Here is a 21,421-nt window from a genome sequence, read left to right as displayed (position 1 = left end):
TTACCGCAATTGAATTTTATTTTTTCGTTGTTTAATTTATTTTGTAATTAAATTTAAAAGAATGCTGGTTAGTATCTTCATACGATACCCAACTTGCCAATAATACTTTGCTTTGATGAATTACTCATCTATTTCCACTTTTTTACTTTCCTTTATGAAATGTGGCAATATAAAACTTTGGATAATTTGGTTTATAGTTTCCATCACGTGACAGATTTTATTTTTTACATCATTAATTTTAGTAGTAATTAATTAATAAATTGAAAAAGTTGTATATTTTTTTTAAAGGTCTTAATTCAAATATGAAACAGTTTAGAGTGGTTGGGTTGATGATACCGGAATTATATCTTCTATAATGAAAAAGAAAAGTATTAATAATTAAAAATCAAAGCCTGATCAAAAATTATTATCTGATTAATCAGATAAGTAAGATGTGTATATTTATAGACGGAAACAACAAGAATTAAATTTTAGAAAAATATTAATTAAAAAAAAAATTACTTCATAGTTATAAATTATTCATAGGATGGTTCAATAATGATCACGATCAAATTCTGCTCGGTGTAATTTGATTCGCTTTATGCGATCGTTTTATCTGATGAATCCAGATGTTTAAATTTTGAAGTTCCAGGGCACAAACCTAAGCAAAAAATATTTTACCAATGCATGTATAAATTATGTGTAATGTATGCTTAATGCAACTTTGATGTAAATTTTGTATGATTAATGGAGTTGTTTGATTAAAGTTTCATATTTAAAACGGGTAAATGAGACAATATTACAAACGAAAGTTTTCTCGTTCTTTTATTTATTTAGGATCAATAAAATGCTGACCTACAACAACACACTCTGTCGTTATAAATATTCATCATCGGCAAAAGGTGTGGCCAGCTCGACTCTTGCGGTTGGATTTGTCATCAATGCTGTACTGGGATTTATGATAAACTTAGCATTAGTTTTAAGTATATACAAAACAAGGATGCTAAGAAAGTACACACGCTACGAAAAGTTGGTTTTAGTGTTATCAATTGTGGAGATTCTCGTGGCTTTAGTACACATTCTTACACCGATAATCTTCATAAATATCTTCAACAAAGTAGCCTGTTTTCATTTGTCTTTGGTAGGATCTTGGAATGTACTTATGATCGGTATTTCAAGCTCTCTCATTCTACTTGTATCAATCAATCGTTTTATTGTTGTCTTCTGTAATAACAAATGTTGCGGTGTTATTGTAAATGATGCTCACATCATGCTGTGCTTAGCTGGTTTTGTTATTACAAATGTAGCATTTGCTTTGTGGTATGGATTTGTCGGAACTTCGACAAATACATTTCAGCAATCTATTTTCTTTTTCAGTATCGCTACGTTTAGAGCCAATCTTTTATTGGTTATTACAGTGATCAATATTTCTATGCTAGTTAAATCAAAAGCGCTATTAAGAAGCTCCAACGTTCAAATTCAGAGAAATGCTGTTGTAGAGAAAGAAGTGACGAGGACTATTTTACTGGTATCTGTATCATTAGTTATTCTCCATCTTCCATTAGTTATGACTGAGTATGGTTTTGGAATAATTATGATTGAGGAAAAATATTTCTTATCTGATACAGTATCACTGTTTTTGAATTGGTCAATGGCGTTTTGTCATCTTAACTCTACATTAAACTCCTTGACTTTTATATGTAGAAACAGAAATATCTCTCAGATGTACCAAGGATTTTTCAGATTGCTTATAGAAAGATTGAGGAGTAAGTAACATCAGCCAACAATTCGAATAATTGCAATATTTGTGAAGATAGATGAATATAAATAAAGGTTTGACCTTTGACTAACGTAACGTAACGTAAACCTTTGACTAACGCAATCAAGTATTTGTTAACAGATTTACTGGAATTTTGTTTTGTTTAAACCAGTATTTTTTGTAAGAACAAAACTCACAATATTCAAAATTTGAACATTTTAAGTAAATTTGAGGCTAAATTTATGAAAGGATGAAAGTGCAGCTTTAAAAGAAGTGTAGACGGCCAATTATATCTCGAACTTGATTACAATCATGATCATATTCATGGTCACGAAAATGATTACAATCATGGTTTACAAAAATTATCACCATCGCTGTTAAATAAAATTAAAAAAGGATTTCTGCTTTAGAACTCCAAAGCACTTTTGATTCAACAATTTTTACTTTTACAAAGTAACTCTTTAAGTTTTTGTTTGTAAATATATGCACCTAAAGTTGTGCTAAAAGTAGTTATGGTCAGTTTAAATGTATTCAGATTCTTGTTTTGTAAAAAAAATTTAATTTTTTGATATTATCAATATCAAGATAATAATACGTCTTCGTTTCACACTTACGCCATTCTAAAAATTTTTTAATATTTATGATTGAATAAATAATATTGCTTTCATAAACAAACAGTAGCTTGAAAGTTTTTCTTATATAATATTAAAAATTTACAGTAAATGCTATAAAAAAAATGGGAATGAGTTACTATGCCGTAGAGTATCCTTGATTTTTAATCATGGCTCAACAATTATTCTGCGATGAGTCTAAAAGTCAAACGTAACTTTTACTTGGTAAAGCATAGCAAATCGATTCCACAACCTCCCATATTTAAGTTGTTGTTGTGGGTTTCTTTTTAAAAACTGCTTTTTAAGTTACACTGTAAACTTTCTATATAAAATCAGTTCTGGTGACTGGGCAGGCTAGATCACAATTTGAACCTCTTTTAATTGAAATCAACTTTTTGCAGTTTTGTACGCGTACTTCGGGTCATTGCTTTGCATAATAAATATTGTTTTGCAATATAAATACCAATTTTACATTTCTCTTTTTTTATTTTTTATTAATACTTTATTAGATTAATCAAATTCTGCAATCTAATAGTATGACGTTTCGATTCAAACTTCGATGAATTGGTAACCACGTTTGGTGAACATTTTACAATATCTTCATTTTTTTCATTGCCTCTACTTTGTTCACGGAGGTTTCTGATCAATAAACGCTAATGTAATTCACGTTAAACGTGAAAATCAACTATAACACATATCATTATTTGTTTTAGCTAACAAGAACAATTCATGTAGTACAATGCCTTTGTTTTTTTGAACGCTAAATTTTTGAAATATTAATCAGGTAATCATTTTTGATCACTCTAAGATTTTAAATGATCAAAACTTTCCTTGTTTTTTTTTTTTTATGAAATTCTTTTGAATTCGACAGCTACTATTCTAAATATTCATTATTGTACTTTGAATATTGTAAGATCTTTACAAATCACGTTTTTCGAAAATTCTACAAAATAAAAAGTAAAAACCGTTTCTTTTACTTTTTAAATCTTTTTTTTGTAATTAGAAACATTAAAATGAGAATTTTAAAGTGATTTGAGATATTTCTGGGCAAAGTTATACGGTGGTGGTAATTTCATGAATGGAAATAAAAAAAAAAAAAACACTAACGCTGTATGAGTATTTTATCAAAGCAATGCCAAGATATTGTTGGCAATCTGATTCACGGAAGCTGATGCTTTTGATGGTTTTGATGATTTCTGAAAGCACTTTTTTCCGGCAGTCCTTTTAGTTGAATTAAAAACTAAAAATAAATTTTAAAAATTACTTAAATGTTTTAGTTTCTCTTTGTTTAACTGTTAACGTTTGATAGGAGTGTCTCATACTTACCTAATACCAAAGCTTATTTCAAAATACCGTTAGTGATGAATTGCTTTGTTCAGATTTCTTAAATCAGTCTACTTTTTTAGACGCTTGTTTATTTTCCTGCATAATTATATAAACTTATCTGAGATTGAGCGATGCTTGAGAGGACACGCAATGAAGGCAGACACTTAGCAGTTAATACAGAATAAAATGCTAAAGATAAATTTTTAAACTCTCTAGCTGGTTCAAGGAGAATATTTTAAAGGATGCCGGCGTCCCAGTGCGCATGCATCTTCCGCAAAACGTTTTACGAACGTCTTACGGGCTAATGGACGTCTTACAGACGTCTTACTGACGTCTTACGGACGTCTTACGGATGTCTTACGGACTTCTTACGGACGTTATGCGGACGATGTATGCCCACTGCAGTTGTGACAAGTTTATAGCTTTAATTTGTCACTTTGCCTGCATTTTGTCACTGTCATTTTGTCACTTTGTCAATTTAAGTTTAAATATTGAGTGGGATAAAAGGAGAAACGCAATATTACATACTTAAAGATTTTTTTTGTATAAGAATTTAAATATAACAGTGATGCATGTGATTGCTTAATGGATATGTACTGTTTCTTTTGTCAGCACCTAAATATTTGTTTCTCTTAAAAACTCATATTTGTTATGAATTCTACATTAATAACAAATTTGTCGTTGTACGGATGAAAGAAAAAAGTTGGTAAGAGGGGGCAGAATTTAAAATAAGTATATATTAGCCCTGTCCTTTCTTACCATCCATAAAAGCAAAGAAGCATTGACAACTAATAGGCTCTTCTTCTTTCAAAAATTATTATCTATTTTTTTCTAATATGATAATTACGGAAAAAAGGACGTAGTGACATGCAGTTCTTAAATCTTCTAATTTTTGCCTATTCACCTCAAAAATTTTTCTGTTGTGTTAAAATTGAGATTCAAGGTAGAGATTAGGTTTGCAGATATGCTAGCAACGAAGTTTACGGTGTAATGTAAGTTATTTTTTTTAATATTAGGATCTTCTTTTCTTGGGGAGGTGGGGGGTGGGTTTCCCAGAACCACTCATTAGTTCGGGGTATTTTCAAAACTGTTTTGTAAAACATCAATTTCCACTTTAAAAGATGAGTCTTTGAACATCCTACAGATGACTTCCTGCAGATGGTGAGAAATATATACTTATTTTAAATTCTGCGCCCTCTTACCAACTTTTTATTTTCATTTAAAAAATGCTCTATATCACATAGGCTGCAGACCAATTTATGGAGACTTTTGATGGAATAGAAAAATATTTTAACTATAAAGATCACTCTGATTCTTGAGTTACAAAAGCAAATAAAATCAAGTAAATGAGAGTTTCTTTCTTTTTGCTCACGCTTCCGCCATTCTTCAAATGGCTCCATTTCTTAAAAAGAACATACACTATCTTAAAAAAATTAAATCGTAAAAATTTGTGGGTCGATGTGTTGATAAATGTTATAGGATTGTACATCTCAGGATTTTCACTAAACAATGTTTAAAAATCAGCTCGGATACACGTGGATACAAAAGCAGCCAACGTTGAAAAGTTGTAAACGAAGAAAGATATTACAACTTTAAACTAGTTTTTTTAAAGCATAGTTTAACATACAACGTTTCTCTTTCGAATAAAATGATTAATGAAACCTGAAATTTTAACCCTCTAAAGTTAAAGCAATCACAACAAAAATATGATTCTTTTCTTAAAACCTTTTGTTAAAATGGTGTTAAAAACACTAAAATTGCAGCTAAAATTTTTTTTCTTAACGAAACTACATTTTGACGCAACTACATTTGACCACACTGCTTATGACTCATGGTTCTGCAATTTTTGTTATAATTAACACCTCAAATTGTTACCAATTATTAGGTATTTTTATCGTGAAAGTATCATCAATTAGTCAATTCTTTAAACTGCCTTTTGTTCAACTAGTTTACATAAAGCGATTCACTGTTCAGTAATTAACTGGTAATGCCTAATAACCCACTAAATATTCAAAAATCATATGCAGAAAATTACAAAATCTACTCGCCACAGGTCAAATGAATCATTTTGGAAAAAGGGTAGTTTGTAATATAAAATTCCTTCAACTTTAACACGGAGCTTTTGCTCTATAAAAGTCTTTTGGTCCGTAAAGATTTTCAATGTGATGTTGAGAAACGTCACATTAAAAAACTTTGCGTGAATTGTTAAAATCTGAAAAAAAAAAAAAAAAATGGTGCAAAGTAGATAAACCTGTGGCAAAATGAGACAATTTGGAAAAGTATCAGTAATTTGAAATGAGATGTTATACAAAACAAAAAAGATGCAAGCTACTAGCACATAATGTGATATATAACTTGGTTAAAATTTAAAAGAAATAGTAAAGGAAACGGGAGTTAATTCAAATTACTCAATATCGATTTAATCTAGGCTGAAACTGATTTTTTGAAAACGAATTATATTGCTTTGATGAAAAGAAATGTTATACACAACACAAAACTTGTCAAGCCACAAGCCCATTATTTGATATATACTTATTTAAAGATTTGTATTGTCAGGTGTTTGCATAATTGTGGAAATTCTTTCAAAAGACAACTTTTGGTCTGTCTCATTTAACTCAAAATTTGGGGCGAGTGGACGTTTGGTTTGATTTTATCAAATATTTTTCAGTTGGAAAAAAAATCAATGCGTTTAGTCGTTATTTTTAAACATAAAAAGATTTTTTGAAGATTTGATATAAGTTCTAAAAACACTGAAAACAAATATATAATAACAGACGTAAATTCCTATTTTAAATTATTTATTTTAAATTGCTGTTCCGGAATTTGAAGCACAAAAAAAATCTATTCGCGCTAAAAAGTAAAATCGTTAAGAATGCAGTCTTCATATACAAATTGTAGTATAAATTATCCAGTCTTTCTGGGTATTGCACAATTTTACTTTGCCAACCACACCTCATCATTGTTTACAACTTTTTCATTTAAGCATAACTTTTTTTTTTTTGTTTGTTTTTTTTTGTTTTGTTTCTTTTTTCTTGTTTTTGTTTTCTTGTTTCTAATTGGTGATTTCATTCAGAATTATTATTGCCATCTTTGAAGGGGCTACGTTTTAAAAAGTTTGGGATTCTTTGAAGGGCAAGTTTTGGAATTTCAAATCTTCAAAGGAACCTGATGGATTAAAAATGGCGTTATTTAAACATTTAATCTGCTTTAATTTACCATGACGTTGTGATTCTGATTTAGAAAACTCCAGTTCTTGTAAAGTGCTTGATTAAAAAAGGTTTTTAAAGGCTTAAAAAAGCCACAGTCGGTTGAAGTTTGAGCACTGTATATGGTGGTAATAAGAGCAAAAACAGTCCTTTTTCACAAGCACAATCATCACAAATATTTATGCGATTTGTATGAGAATGATGGTCTTCTAATATTGTTAAAGCTTTGTTCATCAAGGAACATTGCACATGTTTAACCCTTTCGAGACTCTTGGTACATATATGTATCACTAAATTACATAGCTGATCTAGACGCCTTTTGTGAGTGAAATTCGCTTGTAATGCATATATATTTATTTGTTGATGACGCTTTAAAAACGTGAACAAAAATAGAAAATATATACCTAAAATCAATAAAAAGCTGAAAAGAGGCGAACATGTATTTCAGTGCAGTAAAGATGGAATGCTATTTGTAAAATGGCAAGACACAAAAGAAGTATTTATGTTGAGTAATTGTCATAAAGCTAATGCTACAGAAGTGACGAAAACTTTAAAAGACTGCTCAAAATGTAGTGTTTCTTGCTCAGAGATGATTACGTTTTATCGCGAAATTATGGGAGGGGTAGATTTAGCGAACCAAATAATAGGATTATATGAACTGGATCGTAATCGAACGAATGGTGGAAGAAAATGTTTCATCACTCATTTATGATATCCCTTGTAAATGCTTGGTTAAAACATAAGAACAAAGGCCACTAAGAGGCCACTAAGAACAAAGTTCCTTTGAAGCAATTTTTGGTTCCCCTGGCAAAGGAAATGATAAATGAGGGAAGAAAAACTGCAGCTGTACCAACATTCATTGTTAAGAGGGAGACCATCTATGAAAATACTGCTACTGAAAAATGTATTTCCACATCTTCCTGTGGAAGGAACACCAAGACGTAGATGTAGAAGATGTGCGGAAAACCAAACACAATAACGGACAAAAACAATTTGTCTATAATATGACCTTCCGTTATGTTCAAAATGTTGTGCAGCCTATCATACATAAAATATTTTATAATATGCATGTATGTTCATTTTTGATTATGTCAATTATTTATGTCATGATCAAAATATATAATAATTGTTGACCAAAAATCTTCTCCCAGCAAGCACACGACGTTGAAGCAACGTTGAAATAACCTTGATCAACTTCGATCAACGTTATTTCAACGCTGTTTCAACGTCGTGTGCTTGCTGGGCTATTATGTAACAATAAAGAATTCAACTTTTTTCAAGAACAATATTTTTATGGTACTGATGGTACACATATGAACCACTACAGAAGACTGCTGGTACATGTATGTATTTCCATCCCCGCCAACTTCCTGATGTTTTATATGCACTTTTCCAATAGATTAGGTATAATTGACTAACAAAATTATGAAAACAAAAAAAAACGTGTTCGTACTTTTTAAAAAAAATCCGTCTCTAAAGGGTAAATAAAATATGGCATATACTCAAAAGATAGCCAGTATTTGCTCAACCATTTTCTGAAAATACTAAAATATCTTTGAGTGAAATTTTCCTATTGTCAAACCATGAAATGACGTATCCACATTTTAAAAACAGACTTTTTTTTAACTATTACTTTTTAGTTAGAAAGCACGTTTCGGAATTTGACTTGTAAATTGGCATGTATATCATTTTTAACTCAAGTTGTTTTGACACAAAAGTGTAAAAATCTTTTGGCACAACTAAAACCTACAATTTCCTTGTAGAGACATATACTAAGGCTTTATTGCCGCAATAGCGTTTTTTAAATAAACTTCATTCAAAAATGTCTGATTTGTTTTTCTCTTATAGTTTCTCACTTTGAAAGTAAAGGCTTGTAAAGTAAAGGTATGTATGTATGTATGTATGTATGTATGTATGTATGTATGTATGTATGTATGTATGTATGTATGTATGTATGTATGTATGTATGTATGTATGTATGTATGTATGTATGTATGTATGTATGTATGTATGTATGTATGTATGTATGTATGTATGTATGTATGCATGCATGTATGTATGTATGTATGTATGTATGTATGTATGTATGTATGTATGTATGTATGTATGTATGTATGTATGTATGTATGTATGTATGTATGTATGTATGTATGTATGTATGTATGTATGTATGTATGTATGTATGTATGTATGTATGTATGTATGTATGTATGTATGTATGTATGTATGTATGTATGTATGTATGTATGTATGTATGTATGTATGTATGTATGTATGTATGTATGTATGTATGTATGTATGTATGTATGTATGTATGTATATATGTATGTATGTATGTATGTATGTATGTATGTATGTATGTATGTATGTATGTATGTATGTACATACATAGAGTGAATATTTAAAACATTGAAAACTTTATAATCCTTTCTTATTATTTTATATTGCTTACTTTTTTACAGCATAATAACATACTTTTTTTTTTTTTTTTTTTTTTTTTTTACATATAAACCAAGTTTTTAAAATAAAGATAATCACAATGTTTATCATCATTTTATAAAATTACATTTTAACAACAAGTTTAACTCGCTTCACTTTGACAAACTTTTTCTTTAAAAATTATTGTCGCACTTTTGCCGTTAGAAGAAAGCAAAATATTTCTTTCATATCTTTTTAAAAGAAAATTTAAAAGTTAAAACAAGTTTTCTATCAAAAAGACACAAAAAATGTTCAAAAATCAATATAATGGTTGTCATATTTAGTTAGGGAAAAGTTCGTGGCGTTTTTTTAGTAAAATTTAACTTGTCTTTTTATAGTGTGGAAATGAATTTATTGAAATGAAACATGCTCAATTATTACTAACAACGTTTCGCCATTTTTCGGGTAGAGCCAAGATGCCATCGGTGAAGAGTTTCTGTGGTTTCTGTTTGAAAAACTGAATTAAGAGATTTTCACAGGCTTCTTTTGAAATCAGCTTAATTCCGTTGAGAGAATTCTGCTAAGATCGGAATAGGTAATAGTCAGAGATTGCTACGTCTGTACAATACGGTGGATGCACCAAAATTTCCCTTTCAAGTTCTCGTAATTTTCGAAGGGTCATTAAAGAAATCTATGATCAGGTATTGTCATAATGAAAGACAAGACCTTTCCTATTAATCAATTAAGGCTGTTTTCTTTAAACTGTTTGGCTTAATCTCTCTAATAGTTCACTGTAGACTTCAAGGTCCCATGTGTGTGATGGGACTAGAAGGGATTTGATCCCATGTGTATGACGGGACTAGAAGGAATTTCTCCACTTTGAACAATTGGAAGTAGTTTATAGTGGATGGTTCCCTTCCAGTCCCACCACACATAGCGTAACCTTGTTAGGCGTCATTCTTCTCTTCGTAAACGCTTGTAACGGCTCGCCATCCCTTATCCGCAATCTTTACGCTTCTTACTTCAGGAATGACTCGATTTCATTTCGTTTTAGTAGCGTATTGTAGATGTTAATTCGGTCTATCATGTTTTTCACGCTCAACTCATGAAGAAACCATATATGGAGTTTCTTTTTGTAATAAGCTTTCCGTAAATGGTTCAATCAGTTTTGTGGTTAATGTCAAGCTCCATACCAATATCGGCACAGCTGATATGCCTATCTTGCTGAACTTTTTCAAGAATTTTATCAGTTTTTTTCACTGATTAAACGACCGTAAGGCGAGTAGTTTTTCACATCAAAATTATCAGAACGACATTGAGCGAACCATTTCCGCGAAGCAAATTTCGGTCTAATATCTTCACCGTATACAGCAAGTTTTTTTTACAAACCTGTGCAGCACTCTTCCCTTTCTCGTAATAACAGTGCAGAATTTTTGGTAAAAGAAACTTATTGAAATCATTTCCATTATTTTAAAAGCTAAAGAAGTGTGTTTTAAGGAGGGAGGGGGAGGGAGAGTTAAATTAAAAACAACCAGAAAGAGAATTAAGTTAAAAATAATGGCAACGAGATTTAAGTTAAAAACAACGACCAGGAAAAGATGTACACAAGAAGACTCATCAACGTGTCATGAAAAATTAAAAACAACGGTAAGAAAAGACTTTATCAGAGACTTACCATGTAATACAAATAAAAGATAAGATGATAAAACGTGGTAAAGAAAAAAATTAAAAACAACGATTAAGAAAAGAAGTACATGAAGAGACTTTTATTTACCTGTCAAGTAAATAAATGGTAAGTAAATATAGCAACAAAACAAATAATAATAGAGAACTATAAAAGCTTAAAAATAGAGCTAGGAAGGACTTCTTTTTGGATGAACGAAAAAGAAGAAAAACAAAACCAGGTTTTTAGAAAATCAGTCTCAGAAGAAGAGAGAGTTTTTGAGGTTGAAGAATTTAGGTTTTAAAAGTAAACGAAGAAGAAAAATGGAATTTTGATAAAGCAGAATAAGTGAAGAATTAAACAGAAATCAGAAAAAAAAAGACCGCCCTCAAAGTATTGAGCACCATTTCAAATTAATTGCCTCAGTTTTCTTTATTTTTATGTAAGATCATATGGGTGATATCTAAGAAAATTCCGACTTTCAAAGCTTAAAAAGTATTGTTTTGTGGAGTTTCGAATTTTATACATACATACATATATACATACATACATACATACATACATACATACATACATACATACATACATACATACATACATACATACATACATACATACATACATACATACATACATACATACATACATACATACATACATACATACATACATACATACATACATACATACATACATACATACATACATACATACATACATACATACATACATACATACATACATACATACATACATACATACATACATACATACATACATACATACATACATACATACATACATACATACATACATACATACATACATACATACATACATACATACATACATACATACATACATACATACATACATACATACATACATACATACATACATACATACATACATACATACATACATACATACATACATACATACATACATACATACATACATACATACATACATACATACATACATACATACATACATACATACATACATACATACATACATACATACATACATACATACATACATACATACATACATACATACATACATACATACATACATACATACATACATACATACATACATACATACATACATACATACATACATACATACATACATACATACATACATACATACATACATACATACATACATACATACATACATACATACATACATACATACATACATACATACATACATACATACATACATACATACATACATACATACATACATACATACATACATACATACATACATACATACATACATACATACATACATACATACATACATACATACATACATACATACATACATACATACATACATACATACATACATACATACATACATACATACATACATACATACATACATACATACATATCCGCTGTAATCATTCTATTGATGAAAGTTGCTCAATCATATATTTGCACCATTAATTTTTTATGCATAATTTTATTTTTTCCAGCTTAAAAACCTATATATATATATTTTACATTATGAAATAAAAATGAAAAGTTTGAATTTTTAAGCCTCTAATAAAGTAAGGTACATTTAGGTGATGTGAGTAGCTTACACATTTTAAAATGTTGCAGATGGTATGCGAAGTATAAAACTGAAGAGGCAAATATAAAGAATAAGATTTTTCTGAAAAACCCTTTTCGAGATTCCGATTAATCTAATTTTTGAACTGGTTTCTTGCTTTTAAAAGTTAAAAACGAAGTGTTTAAGTTTAAAAACAAAAAACGAAGTGTTAAAATATAATTTACAAAAATAACACTTTTAACCGTTTTGTAATAAATATTTTATCTACTTATTATTAACGTCGTTTCTTCGTCGGTTTATTGACTTTCTCAAAATAATTTTATACATCAGAGAGACCCTTCTATTTTTAAAAACAAATACCAACGCATTAATGATGGAATTCAATTGACACAAGAAAGGCGTCCACGTCAACAAAGTTGCTCCGGTGGTTGTAATAACAGCTCCCGTAATAATTATTGTTCCCAAATAAAATTCCGATATAATCAAAAAAAGATATATTGTCAGTAAAATTATGGAGACAAGAATAATTGCTTTTGTGTACTGCATTTCACCTTTTAAATTTCTTTTATTATTTGTATTTTTTAACTTCTTTTTCATCTCCATAAACAATAAAATATCTATTATTGCAATAGCTGCCACATGAACAACTCTGTAAGCTCCGTCACTGAAGTAGAAAAAAGAATGCTGGATAAAATTCTCAGATATTCCGACAATAGCATACCACACACCCATTCCTGTATTAACAAGTGTTAAGATTATAAGAATCGGTATCAAATGAATCCCTCTAAAATTGATGCCGCAACACTTGCTGTCGTAAAACACGGTGATGAGTTGTTCTGCGGATATTAATAGAATGACAGATCCTAAAAAATCGATCAAAAAAATAGTCCAAAATCTAATAACACCAAGTTCCTTGCAACCCATTTCGTTTAATGATTTTATTATAATTGTTGGGATTATTGCATAAACAACTACAACGAACAATTCGATAAAGGATAAAATCAGAACCAGTATCTCGTTTCGTGTAAACCTGTTATTCCTCCTGGTTTTATAAATCCCATATATTAATGCAGAGTTGATGACTAGTCCGATGATACCGTTTACTCCATAGATAGCTGCTTGTGTAACGGCTTTTATACCTATAAACTCGAACATATATCGACACAATTTGTCATTATAAGTTAGCATTTTACAATTCTGAGTGTTTGATACATCCACATGCCATTAGTTTATATTCTTTATAAACTAAAACCGAAAAAAAGTTTGGTGGATTTTATGACAAGAAGACGCTATCAAACAACAGCAGCTAGTTTTTATAAAAAAATTTTACTTATGAAAAAAAATGAAATTGTCGAGAAAGACTTTTTCTGCAAATGCGGAAGAGATTTCAACGTCATTTTTTATGTTTAACAAAAAATTATGTAACAGGTAAGAATTATCCGGAAAATCTAACAAATGCCAGTGATATTGTTGAATGAGAAACCAGCAATTGGAAGAGCAGCACTGTTGATTGTTGCATAAACTTTTAAAAATGAAAAGGTCGTAACTATAATGATAAGACGTATGATGAGAAAAGTCTAAAAGTTAATTGAGTTTCCTCTTGGAACATTTGCAATCGATGAACTTTAGACCAATTACTTAATTAGACGAGCTTAGACTTGACAATCATGATTTTAATAAATAATATGGAGTTGTTTTTCTCCGATTAAATGATAAAAAAATTTAAAATATGTATCTCTATTGAAAAATTGAGGATTATTTATATTATACCCATGGCGTTTATGGTAAAGTCTATTTAACAGAAAGAATATGAGGAAATTTGTTAAAATGAGTTATATATTTTATAAATTATTTTATATATTTTATGTATTGTATATTATTTATATATATATATATATATATATATATATATATATATATATATATATATATATATATATATATATATATATATATATATATATATTATATATATTATATATATTAGTTATGTATTATTTTGAATAAATCAAATAAGTTAGTAAAATCATCAAAGTAAAAGTCGAAAATCAAAACCTACCATCATTTGATTTTAAAAGTTTCCCAGATTCATTAGGAATCATCTGAAAGTAAAAAGAAGTGATCTATTTGAAAATTTTAAAAACAATTTATTTGGTTCTGTAATTTTTCTTTTTAGCATACAAACTTTAGCCAATGAAGAAATATGTTTTTGTTTCGCAGAGGATTTTTGAAATAAACTATTGAATTTTCTGATTTCCTGTATCTCTCTATACTTCAGAGTTGTGCTGAAGTGAGCAATAAAGCATTAATGTTAAATATGTCAGAGCTGAGTGATTATATTACATTTGAAGGAAAAAAATTTAGCGGTTGCTATTAATGATGCTCAAAAAAAAATGAAAATTTATCAACATATATTAAGCATTTGCAACTGAAACGGGTGGCTACTTTACAAAACAACAACTTCAGAACAATTTTGGTTTATTTTTCAAGCCATAAATATACACATCAAAGGAAAAATACCAATATCAAAACACCATTGAAGTGTGAAACTTGTTAATAACGTTTGAAAGTAAGAGTACTTTCACAACTTAATCAAAATGTTTTTACAACAAAAATAGTTGCAGCATCATAAATTCCAAAGAAAAACACTTTCTTTTTTAATCTTAAAACAGTATGCCTTTTTAACAAAAATACTTTTACTTGCTTTATTTTTCGATATTTGCCTTCGATTTGTTAGTTTTCTCACTGGTGGATCTTATGGAAGTGTAATAACCTTTATACATTAACGAGATTCTTCGATTCTTGCACATAAATATTAAAGCATTTATAGTGGAATTAAGTTGACATAAAACAGGTGACCACGATATAAAAGCAACTGCTGTGGTGGGAGAAGTAGTTTTCAAAGACATCACTATTCCCATATAGTATTCTGAGAAAACCAATGGAAAGTGCATTACAACTAATGTTATGGATATAATGATAACTGTTTTTGTGAGCTGTCTTTCAATTCCGAAATTTCGTTGAACATTAATGTCGCCGAGCATGGCTTTTGTTCTCTTTAGCAGTAAAACATTTATCACTGTGATTGCTAATATTTGCAAAGCCCTGTAAGTTCCGAGGCTAAAGTAGAAAATGGATTGCTGAGTAAAATCGCGAGTAACTCCGACAAAAGCATACCAGAGGCCTAATCCTGCATTAAAAAGCATTAAGACGACAAGTATCGGCATTAAATGAATTCCTCTAAAATCGAAGCCACAACACCTGTTCATGTTTGATACAACAATAAGACGTTCGAGTGATATCACTAGGATTACAGAACCTGAAAAATTAAGTATTAATACGTTGAAGAATCCAACACCAGAAACAAGTAGACAACTTATTTTGTAAAATGACTTCATTGTGCATGGACTTGTTGCGGCTTCAACGGCAGTTATTAAATCGATAAATGATAAAAACAACACCAACTTTTCGTTTCGTGTGAACTTCTTATTCCTTCTGGTTTTGAAAATTCCAATGATTAATGCAGAATTCAAGACAAGTCCGATGGTTGCATTTATTCCATAGATAATTGCTCTTATAAGTACATTGACATCTTCACTCACTGTTTTGAACATACGCCGACATAATACTTCATCATGCGTTAACATCTTCCCCAGTCCACTAAAGTTTAATATTCTATTTTCTGTTGTTTGAAATTATAATCAAGTTTACTCAGTAAAAAAAAACTTGGTTGAAGCCTAGAAAGGTTGTTTTTTACTCTAATAAGCAGAAACATTGAAGGTTTAGAATCAAATAAATCAAGAACTCTAATCTTTATTAACTTTAGATTCTTTAACAGATAAAGATTCCATCATTTACTTTTAAAACCTACCAATTATAGTTAATTGAACGAGGAAAAGGATCCTTATTATGTATATTGCAGCATTAAACTTATTTAGCAGCATTATAAATATTTAAACCAATAATATTTGAATAGATGATGAAAAATGTGGAAGGATAGCATACACAATTACAAGCAAATCATCTTTCGCCTATGTTTCACCGTACATTATCCGTACTTTATCCGTGCATTATCCTTCCAGACAGACATTAAAACAAGAAAAAATAAATTATTTAAAAATTAAGAAAAACGTCTTAACGGGTAGCGAGGTTAGGTAAACAGTCAAAGTATATTCTCTGAGTTACAATTTCAACATAAAAGTTTAGCTCAAAAATGATGTAAAAATATATAAAACTTGAGATATTGTAATTTTAACTATTAAAGTTAAATCTCAGGCTTACACCAGGTTTTTTGGTTGATGACCCCTCTATTTTATTTGGAATGTTATTGATTTGACGTGAACCCTCCCCCATTTAGAACTCAAAGTGAACAACTCCCACTTAATCATCAGAATCGGCAAAAATAATGAAAAAGTGTTTAATTTAAAAAAAAGCGGCTAATCATAATTTGAGGAATAAAATAGATGGTCATTTCAAACCCTTATAAAATCATTCAAAAAGCAAAGAAATTATGATATAAATTGTAGTTCAAAAAACGAACAAAACAAAGTTATGAGATATTAAACGAAAATTCCCCTTCTTAGAGCTGTAAAATTATGTTTCCTACCAAACTCCCCTGTGACATAATGAACATTTTTTCTTTCCCTCAAAAGCATGTAAACCTTTCTGTAATAAAAGGTATTTAGTTAAATCAAGATATAAAAGTAAAACTGATCAATTGAAACAAATTATGACGCTCAACAGTATCCGCATGAAAAATTCTTTACAAACTATAAAACTTAATTGCTAAATAAATTTCAAGAAGTTGAAATATAACCAATAAGATAAAATTGCAGACCGATGTAAAGAAAAAATTAACCAAAGCAAAACAAAAAAAAAAAAAAGATTATTGCAAAAGTCAGTCAGTAAATCAGTCAAACTTTACTTTCAAGAAACAGAAATTAAACTTTCTATGATAAATTTATATAAACATGAAGAACGCCAAAAAAAAGACCTTTAAAATGTGTGGCGTACCCATCAAGTTAAAACGAAATGAAATAAAAACAAATACTTCTCGAAAAAAAAAAAACATAAATTCAAAAATAGCACATAAAAAGTAAAACAAACAAAAAAAAAAGGGCTAACAAGTTTTTTACTCATTAAAGCCTTTTTGAAAAAACGGGGAATTTTAAAAAAGAAGCCGTTGGACTCCTAAAAAAACCGCTTTGGTTATTTTTCGTATCGCCGTAAAACTTCTCCCTTTGCAAACTTTTGTCTTTTGCCACTTTTTTAGATATTGCAATCAGGCAGAGAAAAAGTATATAATCAGACTATATTTTTAAGAAAGAGCAACCAACATGTATATAATTGTTTCGGACTGTCAATATTCTGACAAAAACTTTATACTACTTGAATACCATCATTTGATGTATTAAAATGAAAATTACATAAGTGACGCACAGTCTGTCTAAGTAATGGACGGTGCTGTCTTCTACTTTACAGATGAGTTTGTAGACTTTTACAACACAACAACTTCAGAACAATTTTGGTTTATTTTCAAGGCATAAATATACACATCAAAGGAAAAATACTAATATCAAAACACCATTGAAGTGTGAAACTTGTTAATAACGTTTGAAAATAAGAGTACTTTTATACCTTAATCGAAATATTTTTACAAAATAAATAGTTAGAGCAACATAAATTACAAAGAAAGTCACTTTCTTTTTTAATCTTAAAACAGTATGCCTTTTTAACAAAAATACTTTTACTTGCTTTATTTTTCGATATTTGCCTTCGATTTGTTAGTTTTCTCACTGGTGGATCTTATGGAAGTGTAATAACCTTTATACATTAACAAGATTCTTCGATTCTTGCACATAAATATTAAAGCATTTATAGTGGAATTAAGTTGACATAAAACAGGTGACCACGATAAAAAAGCGACTGTTGTGGTGGGAGAAGTAGTTTTCAAAGACATCACTATTCCCATATAGTATTCTGAGAAAACCAATGGAAAGTGCATTACAACTAATGTTATGGATATAATGATAACTGTTTTTGTGAGCTGTCTTTCAATTCCGAAATTTCGTTGAACATTAATGTCGCCGAGCATGGCTTTTGTTCTCTTTAGCAGTAAAACATTTATCACTGTGATTGCTAATATTTGCAAAGCCCTGTAAGTTCCGAGGCTAAAGTAGAAAATGGATTGCTGAGTAAAATCGCGAGTAACTCCGACAAAAGCATACCAGAGGCCTAATCCTGCATTAAAAAGCATTAAGACGACAAGTATCGGTATTAAATGAATTCCCATAAAATCGAAGCCACAACACCTGTTCATGTTTGATACAACAATAAGACGTTCGAGTGATATCACTAGGATTACAGAACCTGAAAAATTAAGTATTAATACGTTGAAGAAACCAACACCAGAAACAAGTAGACAACTTATTTTGTAAAATGACTTCATTGTGCATGGACTTGTTGCGGCTTCAACGGCAGTTATTAAATCGATAAATGATAAAAACAACACCAACTTTTCGTTTCGTGTGAACTTCTTATTCCTTCTGGTTTTGAAAATTCCAATGATTAATGCAGAATTCAAGACAAGTCCGATGGTTGCGTTTATTCCATAGATAATTGCTCTTATAAGTACATTGACATCTTCACTCACAGTTTTGGACATACGCTGACATAATATTTCATCATGCGTTAACATCTTCCCCAGTCCACTAAAGTTTAATATTCTATTTTCTGTTGTTTGAAATTATAATCAAGTTTACTCAGTAAAAAAAAACTTGATTGAAGCCTAGAAAGGTTGTATTCTACTCTAATAGGCAGAAACATTGAAGATTTAGAATCAAATAAATCAAGAACTCTTATCTTTATAACTTTAGATTCTTTAACAGATAAAGATTCCATCATTTACTTTTAAAACCTACCAATTATAGTTACTTGAACGTGAGAAAGATTCTTATTATGCAATACTATCAAACGGTTCGCGAGGTTAGGCAAACAGACAAAGTATATTTTCAGTGTTACAGTTTCAAAATAAAAATTTAATTCAAAAATTTTATTTCAACTATAAAAGTTGAATATCAGGCTTATATCATGTTTTTAGGTTGTTGACCTCTATTCCATTTTAAAATACCATTGATATGACGCGAACCTTCCCCCATTCAGAGTTCATAATGAACATTGTCGCACTCGTCATCGATACTCATACTTTTTTTTCAGAATAGTTAAAAATAATGAAGAAAAAATAATGAAGAAGTGTTAAATTGATGATTATTACAAACCCTTATATAATATCATTTAAAAAAGCAAAGAAATTATAACTTACAAATATAAAGTTTAAAAAATGAATGAATTTGAGTTGTAATATTATGTTTCCTTCCAAACTCCCCCATGACATAATGAAAAATTATTTTTGGAAACGCTCGACCATTGCTTACAAGTTAGTTTTTGTAGTCTGGGATTTTTTCAATTTTCTTTATCAAATTCGAGATTTGCATAAATGCTTAAAATATTTTTACAACTTTTCTCACATTTTGATATCCAACATCATGGCATCCTAAACATGGACGGAAGAAACATTCTGAAATTAGAAAAGTAAACTTAGTGGAACAGTTTTAGTGCAGCTCGAAGCATTTGTTTAACAACAGTTTCCTGTTTAACAAATTGTTAATCAAATAATTATTCGTTCTTAATACGCGATAATATCAAATTAAGTTTAGGCTGAAAACTGCTGAAGTTTTTATTCACGTAAAGCTGACCAATTACTGAGTAAAAGCAATTGCTCATTTTTATTCACCCGGCCTAATATCAAATTAAGTTTAGGCGTAACATTGTAAGTTTTCATTAATGTTCTCAACTTTAATGAAAACTTACATTAGTCCGGCGCAATCTGCACGAAAAGTGCGAAGCCGTTTATCACGAGCAATTAACCTTAACGGTTCAGATGATTTATCGAAATCTCTTCGTAGAAAGAACAAAGCAATGTGAATTTCAATGGAGGTCAATAATTAATAAGGATAAAATCCAAAGAAAACTAAAAAAAAATGAGGCAAAACATTTTATTAAAATCTAAAAATTTAGCAGTACGAACTTAGTTGACGAACAATATTTTCAATCAGCATGCTAAATGAAAGACTGTTTTTAGATAAAAGCTCTTCAGTATGATTTTTATTCTCTTTTTTTTTTTATCATTTGGTTGATTTAGTTTAAGGACGGCAAAAAAGTGGTTCGCGAGTCAAATGCGGCTTTTAAATGTCACTGCGGCTCGTGACCGTAAAAGGCTCCTTTCAGATGTAAAATAAGTTTATTATCTTTACTTTATCGCAAAACTTTTTGTTTCAAAATGGAAAAAAAAAATAGCTAGCAAAAATTTATTATACAACAAAAATAAAAATAGAAAAGATTATCTCATGGAGATTGCACAGAAAAATCTTCGTTTACGGAATAAAAAAGTAAACCAATGTATTTTATTTGCAACAAAACTTGCTCCTAACAAGACAGGCAATTTAAACATCGCTATGAAATAAAACATGAATTTTTTTCACGAATTTCCATTAAATTCAAATCACAAAAGAAATAAAAAATTTCTTAAAACGATAATCAACAAATTTTCCACTTTTCATCAAAAAATCAAATTTTACAACAGAAGCAAGTTTTATTGATGCTATGGAACATTGAAAAAGTAAAACGTCTTTACAATTATTTAGAAGTAAATATTTTTTTTTATATACCCTCTCAGTTCTAGATCCTAACAACAGCAAAACTTAAAGAATAATCTCTCAGGATCAAACTGAAAGAAAGAACATCTAAAATTAATGTTGAAATTGTACAGCAATTTTTATAATTCAGTTTAGCTCTGGATGAATTAACAAGAACTCAAGATAAACCT

General features: G+C 29.6%; 1 protein-coding gene across 1 annotated transcript; it reads right to left on the bottom strand.

Moving 5' to 3' along the window:
* Positions 1-12,412: 12,412 nt before the first annotated feature.
* Positions 12,413-13,890, bottom strand: LOC149888868 (uncharacterized). Its single transcript, XM_090088258.1, has one exon. The coding sequence runs from the start codon at positions 13,723-13,725 to the stop codon at positions 12,802-12,804; it is 924 nt and encodes a 307-aa protein (XP_089944384.1). The 5' UTR covers positions 13,726-13,890; the 3' UTR covers positions 12,413-12,801.
* Positions 13,891-21,421: the final 7,531 nt, after the last annotated feature.

This window comes from Hydra viridissima, unplaced genomic scaffold (genome assembly GCF_058129835.1).
Source record: "Hydra viridissima isolate aposymbiotic clone 2 unplaced genomic scaffold, HvirCarnegie_v1 scaffold_5, whole genome shotgun sequence".
In the NCBI taxonomy this organism is placed as follows: Eukaryota; Metazoa; Cnidaria; class Hydrozoa; order Anthoathecata; family Hydridae; genus Hydra; species Hydra viridissima.
Note: the sequence above shows the minus strand (reverse complement) of the source record. Positions and strands in the feature narration are given on the sequence as shown.

Excerpts from the sequence above, each read along its gene's own strand:
- LOC149888868 (XM_090088258.1), bottom strand. The coding sequence starts at position 13,725 with ATGCTAACTTATAATGACAAATTGTGTCGATATATGTTCGAGTTTATA.